Here is a 6,574-nt window from a genome sequence, read left to right on the forward strand (position 1 = left end):
CGGATTTTAGGCTTGAAATGGTGATCATGGCATGGATGTCCATGTGGGAATCCATGTAATTTGTAGCATTCTGCAATGTTATGGTTGTCTTTCTTGCAATATCTGCAAAACAGTCCACTTGTGTTAACATTAGAAGAAGGGTGAGAAGTCGAGTTACCAGAGAATTTGTGGTTCTTGATATTTTGTACAACTATTGCGATCGAAAAATTTCCCATAAGAGAATTGTTTCCTATTTCTCTTTGTCTCTCTTCTTGAGTAACTAAGTTGTATGCTTCGTACACATTGGGAGGAAGCTTCATAAGAAGAAGTTGTCCTCAAACAGAATTGTATGAGTTATTGAGACCCATAAGGAATCGCATTAACCGATCTTGTTCTTTTTGTTTCTCTATCTCTTGCACATCTGGGTGTGTGCTACTTGAAGGAGGGCGATAAATAGAGAGTTCATCCCAATATGATTTTAATTTGGTGAAATGAACAACAATACTAGAAGTACCTTGCTCATGTGAGGCAATTGATTTTTGGATTTGATAAATTCTAGGTGCATTTCCTTGAGCAAAGCGCTGACGAAAATCTTCCCATACTTCATGGACTATGGATGCAAAGACAATGCTGCATGTAAGATCAGAGGCTACAGAGTGAGTGAGCCATGAGAGAATCATATCATTGCATTGTTCCCATAATTCATAGTCATTGGCCTGCTCAGTTGGTGACGGGCCTTGAATTTACCATTGATGAAACCAAGTTTTTTCTTGGCAATGACAGCTATTTTGACAAATCGACTCTAGGTAGCATAGTTTTCTCCATTGAGCAATTCAGTGACAAGAGATTGGTTGGGATTTTCTCCATGGTGGAGGAAATAATGACTATTGATAATGGCAGAGGAAGTGGGGATTGGTGTGGAAGAGTTTGATTCAGTTAAGGAGATCGGAGTTTCCACCATATTGAAGATGAAGGTGGATCAGGAGGATTTTTATTGGAAAGGTATGTGAAAAAATTGTTAGGCAATCAAGAGCTGGTGCTCTGATACCATGTAAAAACCAAAGAAAAATGATAAGCAATATGTTGTGTAATATTTTGTGTGTCTATATTCAACGGGAATAACACAAATATATACAGAGGTTGGTGTTCTAAAATAGGAAGATAAATATATTACAATATTCTACCTATTCTAAAGTAGGAAGATAAATATATTACACATTATGAGATTGATCACAAGAATATTTCTCAATAAAGCATTTAGTTTGTATTTAGTTTCTGATATGGATGGCATATTTTCACTTGACATTCCTGCAAGTCTAGGCTCCAATAATTTTACTACTAATTATTTAGTTTGTATTTGGTTTGTTGGGCTCATTACCTTGTGCTTAGTTCTGGGCGTGCGTTCTCTTAGAGAGTCTCATGGCTGCTGCTGTACCGATATGAAATATGATGATCGTACAATTTAATTTTGTGATAATATTATCTATCATGTTGTATTATATTGATCATGCGACTATATTTGATCCATGATTCAATTTGAAATTTGTGGCTGTTATATGATCTTGACTATATTAACTTTTCAAAATTCTTAAAGTCTTGACGAGGGTAGGATATCGATAAAATTTTGAAATCTTGATAGGGGTAGGATATTCGTTAGAATTCTTAAGTCCTGTTGGGGGTAAGCAAATGGTAGAGGTAGGTTTTGTTCAGATCGTAGTCGATTATTATAAAATTTGTTTCAAGTTGTTGATGCGTGATTTAGACACCAACTAATTGACATGTGCGCAGCGTTGATTGGGCTAGGAACACACGTGAATATGGATTGTCAATATGAAATAAATGCAATGAGAGTTTTTATAGTGGTTCGGATGCTAAGGTAGCAGATCCTACATCCACTGATTTGTATTAATATGGTGGGTCAGGTCACTAAAGCGGGCTGACTTACAAATGATTGAAAAGTAAATACAAAGCTTTGTTTAGTGAGAGAGAGAATACAAATGTAAAATGATCGAATCCCTTTAATGAAGGGGTCTTCCTCTTCTTATACCAAGCTAAATGTGTGTAATGATCATTAAATCCTTGGGTTGGTGTGTGTGTCAGGATGTAATCTGGCTTTACGTCCTATTACCCATTTTCCAAGCCGATTTCACGCGATTTGGAGCAGGTTAGCGGACACGTGGGAGCACCAGGGCGTTTGGCAGGCCTGACGTGTGCTTACCGTTCTGACGGGAGCAGGCCACGTTTCGTGACGCAACTCCACGTCAGCCTTTGATTTCTCAGGCATAACAGAAGCCCCCTAGTTTGTAAGGTTTGAGGGTCGAACCTTGGAAACTAAGTCATGCCGCGATTGGAGGTTTTGGTTGTTTCGACCTGAATGGAAGAAGATCGGGACACGCCCTTCGGCGAACACGACCTCGTACAATTCTCGCCCAAACGACCTGACAATCGTCATTTTAACGACCTGGATTCGTCGGGCACTCTTTTACGTGCCTTGGAGAGATTCAATGAACCTGCATCCATGCTGTCAGGCGCTCTGCACGCGCTGCAGTGTCTGCCAGAAGCATTAAATGCACTGTGCTGACTTGACATCGTTTTGACAGCTTTAACTGCACGACGCATTTGAAACGACGCATTTGAAATGACGACTCCTATCACGGCATTTAATGCGACGTGGGGCGCATTAAATGAGGGGAGAGAGAGAGAAGTCCGTCGTTTCGGTTCCGAGAGGTAGTAACCGTTGATTCGCAGTCCATATAAAAACTCACATTTTTCAGATAAGGTCACGAAAACCCCTTTTGCTTCGAGTGACAAGCCTTTGCAAACATAAATTATTCTTTTCCGATCGGCGCTTCTTAGGCAACTGAAACGAGTTTCGGCCTCGGTTACGCATCCCATAAGGTAAGATTCTCTTTTTTTTTTTTTTTTTTTTTTTTTTGCATTTGTTTGATTGGTGGGCAATGGTGTTGGGTCTCTTGGTGTTCCACCAGAGATGCGCCACTATTGCCGGACTCAAGCCGTGGGTGGCGGCTCGAGTTACTGTTAGGGTTTTAGGAATTTGTCCCCTGCCATCGCACGGGACAAAATACGAAGGCCTAAATGACCGTGTCTGTCAGTGTTCTAGACTCTGGAATGGAACTGTCAACATCCAGACCCGAGGAAGGAGCCAGCTCGTCCTCGCGGGAAGTTCCCGAGGACCCATCCCTTGACGTCTTCTCGGTTCTCACCCGAGAAGAGAGCTGGATAGGATTAAGAAACAGTTCAATGTCCAAGCAGAGGTGTCCCTCGACCACACCCGGTCGTCACGGCATCCTACTGACGGCCTTGCTACGATCTCCGAGGAGATCTTCAAGGGTGGAGGGATGATTCCCTTCCATCCTTTCATCAGGTCTGTCCTGGATCACTTCGGGATCGCACCGATACAGCTCACACCAAATGCGTATGTCATCGCCGTTGCGATGTACATCGCGTGCTGCGAAAGCGACTTGGGTGAGCCAACGGCGGTGGAGCTCAGCGTCGCCTATTACCTTAAAAAGAATAGGGACAAGGATTCATATTACTTGTCCCGGCGACCTATCATTGCCGAGGGGATACATAGCTATCCGAGCAACGCGGGGGCTTACGAGACGAAATTCTTCTTTTTCAGCTATGACGGCTACTGCCGCTTCCAGACACCAAGTAGGTTCTTCCTTGCTAGGTATATAACCTGTTCGCATGCTTTATGATAACGACCTGTATTCTTTGGCAGTTAACAGAACGACCAGCCAAGACTTACTTGACGACTCGGACAGGCTCGTATCTTTTGGAGTTCTTCCTGAGGAAAGCCAGGACGCGAGAAAGCTCGTGACAACTGCGAACTTGCGGAAGTACAGTTTCATCAATAGCAAAGCGTCTTTAGAGCCCCTAGAAGGTAAGTTACATTGATTTCCTTCCTGGTCGCGGAGTAGTTTTGTTTACTAACGCACTTGCATGCAGAAACCATGCCCTCGAAGGAGTCCGAGCAGCCTCGTCCAGCACCGTTCGTCTTTCCTCGATCGAGGAGGGAGAGAGCGGCCGAAGATGCTCGTCCCATTCCTACACAACCGATGCGAGCTGCCGCACCTTCACAGCCCCCTGTGCATGAAGCGACCAGGGCAGAACAAGTCGCTCAGGCACCACCGGCGCGCCCAAGGCGTAAGGCTCCAGCCCAAAGGTCGAAGAAGAGGAAACAGGTTCAGGCCGAAGAGTCTGAGACCGAATCCGAGGAGGGGCCCTTGAGGTCGCGAAGGGATTCAAGGAGGTCGCGCAAGGAACCCGCAAGTGAGGCGATCATCGCCGACAAGGCAAAGGACATACCAGTGCTGGACTCGCTGGGGAGCCTGCCCGAGTACCTGTAGCCGATAGTCTATTCTCTGCTTGAGTGCGGACTATCGGAGTCTTACGATGAGTTCGCTGACACGGGCGACGACCTGATGACCACGTCGTTCTAGCATCTAAGCAAGGTAAACGAGCTGCTCTTAAAATTTTGTTCTGGTTCATTTCTAACCATTTCTTGCTCGCAGGCTCTACTTGCGATGAGGATGTCTATGGAGAGGACTCGGCTAGGAGCCGCGAAGGGGTCTAGCGACCTACAGGCGGAGGTCGCGAAGCTCAAGAAAAGCCTGGAGTCCGTCGAAGCTAAAAGAACACAAGCATTCGATGCGGCGAACAGGTATCTGAGCCAAAAGGATGTTGCTTTACGAACGGTGGACTTCCAAAAGGCAGAGCTTGAGCGACGTGCGGAGGATGTGAAGGAACTCCAAAGGACAACCGCCAGGCTCTCCAAAGTGGTCGGGGAGAAGGACCAGGAGATCCAGACGACCTCCATATGGGCCCAGCGAGTTGAACGGGAAAGAGAGGCCTCCAAACAGTAGAGGCAAGCTCTTGAGGCCGAACTTCAGGAGAGTCAGGAAAAGATTGCTTCACTGACTGAAGAAATGTGGATTCAGTCAGAGGAGACGGTGGAAAAGGCCGCCGACTGGGCGATCGGGTGTATTTATTCCCTCCGATTAAGAAACCCAGATATGGACATTTCCGACCTCCCGGAGGGGTGGCAAGAGACTTTGCGGATCATGGCTGAGGAAGACGATCAGGCAGCAGCAGCCACCCAACGACCCGACCAGGCAGCCGCGGCCACCCAACGACCCGACCAGGCAGGGGGTTCTGGTTAGAAGGATCCCCCCGACCAGCCGTAGTGTAATGAGTCGACTCCATTGTAATTGGGTCTAACTTTTGTTTGTACATAAATGAAGATACATTTTCTTTTCAATTACAGTTCTCTTTTTCATAAATAAGTTCAATTTACAATTCAGTTTACATAAGCAATACTATATGCGAATTCTTACACGCGAACAGAACACATACGAACTGTTTCCAGCGAACAAAATTAAGCTTTACATTAAAAATGAAATTAACATAAACTGATTGAGAGCTGAGTTCGGGATTACTGATAGTATGGCCGGAGGTGTTCGACATTCCAACCTTGGGGTACTTTGGAACCGTTCAGTCTTTTGAGATGGTAAGTCCCCGGTCTGATCACCTTGTCGACCCGGTACAGCCCTTCCCAGTTAGGTCCTAGTACCCCTGCACTCGGCTTTCTGGTCCCAAGGAGAACTTCCTTTAGCACAAGGTCCCCGACCTGGAAGTCTCTTAGCTTGACCTTTGAATCGAAAAACCTCTTTGCTCGCTGTTGGTAGGCTGCTATCCTTAGCGAAGCCTTGCTGCGATGCTCTTCAACGAGATCCAAACTTGCCCTCATAAGTGCTTCGTTTTCAACCTCATCGTACAAGTCCCTCCGAAGAGAACCAGTTCCCACCTCTACAGGGATCATCGCTTCGCAGCCATAGGCTAGCGAAAAAGGGGTCTCTGAGGTGGAAGTTCTTGGAGTTGTCCTGTACGCCCATAAGACTTCAGGGAGATCGTCAGCCCAATTTCCTTTGGCCGCCCCGAGCTTGGCCTTTAGAGTGTGCTTGATGGTCTTGTTGACTGCCTCAACTTGGCCATTTGCTTGCGGTCTGGCGACTGAGGTGAATTTTTTATGGATGCCCAGCTCGTCGCAGAACTGTTTGAACTCCTCGTTGTCAAATTGCTTTCCATTGTCCGAGATGAGGGTGTGGGGAATTCCGTAGCGGCACACTATGCTCTTGAAAACGAAGTCCTTCAGCTTTCTGATTGTGATCGCGGCCAGTGGTTCGGCTTCCACCCATTTCGTGAAATAATCTACCGCGACCACAGCATACTTGACCCCGCCCTTTCCAACTGGCATGGGACCAATAAGGTCGATCCCCTACATGAAAAATGGCCAGGGGCTAGACATGGTTATCAGCTCGTGCGAGGGGGCTCGCGGAATGTTCGCGAACCGCTGGCACTTGTCACATTTTTTGACAAAATTGTGCATATCTTCCTGGATCCGGGGCCAATAATATCCTTGACGAACAACCTTGTTCGCAAGAGATCGAGCAGTCGTATGGTTACCGCAGATCCCTTCATGAATCTCCCTCATGATGTAGTCTATTTCTTCACTGGTTACACATCGGAGGAGAGGGGCACTGAATCCTCTCCTGTAGAGTTGGTCCCCAAT

General features: G+C 46.3%; 1 protein-coding gene across 1 annotated transcript; it reads left to right on the plus strand.

Annotated features, from left to right (window-relative positions):
* The first annotated feature begins 872 nt into the window (after positions 1-872).
* LOC116108522 (MAP7 domain-containing protein 1-like) lies at positions 873-4,868 on the plus strand. Its single transcript, XM_031394758.1, has 4 exons — positions 873-981; positions 3,725-3,886; positions 3,952-4,298; positions 4,518-4,868. The coding sequence occupies exons 1-4, from the start codon at positions 873-875 to the stop codon at positions 4,866-4,868; spliced, it is 969 nt and encodes a 322-aa protein (XP_031250618.1).
* The last annotated feature ends 1,706 nt before the right edge of the window (positions 4,869-6,574 follow it).

Source organism: Pistacia vera, unplaced genomic scaffold, assembly GCF_008641045.1.
Source record: "Pistacia vera cultivar Batoury unplaced genomic scaffold, PisVer_v2 Contig566, whole genome shotgun sequence".
NCBI lineage: Eukaryota > Viridiplantae > Streptophyta > Magnoliopsida > Sapindales > Anacardiaceae > Pistacia > Pistacia vera.

Excerpts from the sequence above, each read along its gene's own strand:
- LOC116108522 (XM_031394758.1), top strand. The coding sequence starts at position 873 with ATGGCAGAGGAAGTGGGGATTGGTGTGGAAGAGTTTGATTCAGTTAAG. Across the intron at positions 982-3,724 it reads GGAGGATTTTTATTGGAAAG|TTAACAGAACGACCAGCCAA; the intron begins GTATGTGAAAAA and ends ATTCTTTGGCAG. Across the intron at positions 4,299-4,517 it reads AGGCGATCATCGCCGACAAG|GCTCTACTTGCGATGAGGAT; the intron begins GCAAAGGACATA and ends TCTTGCTCGCAG.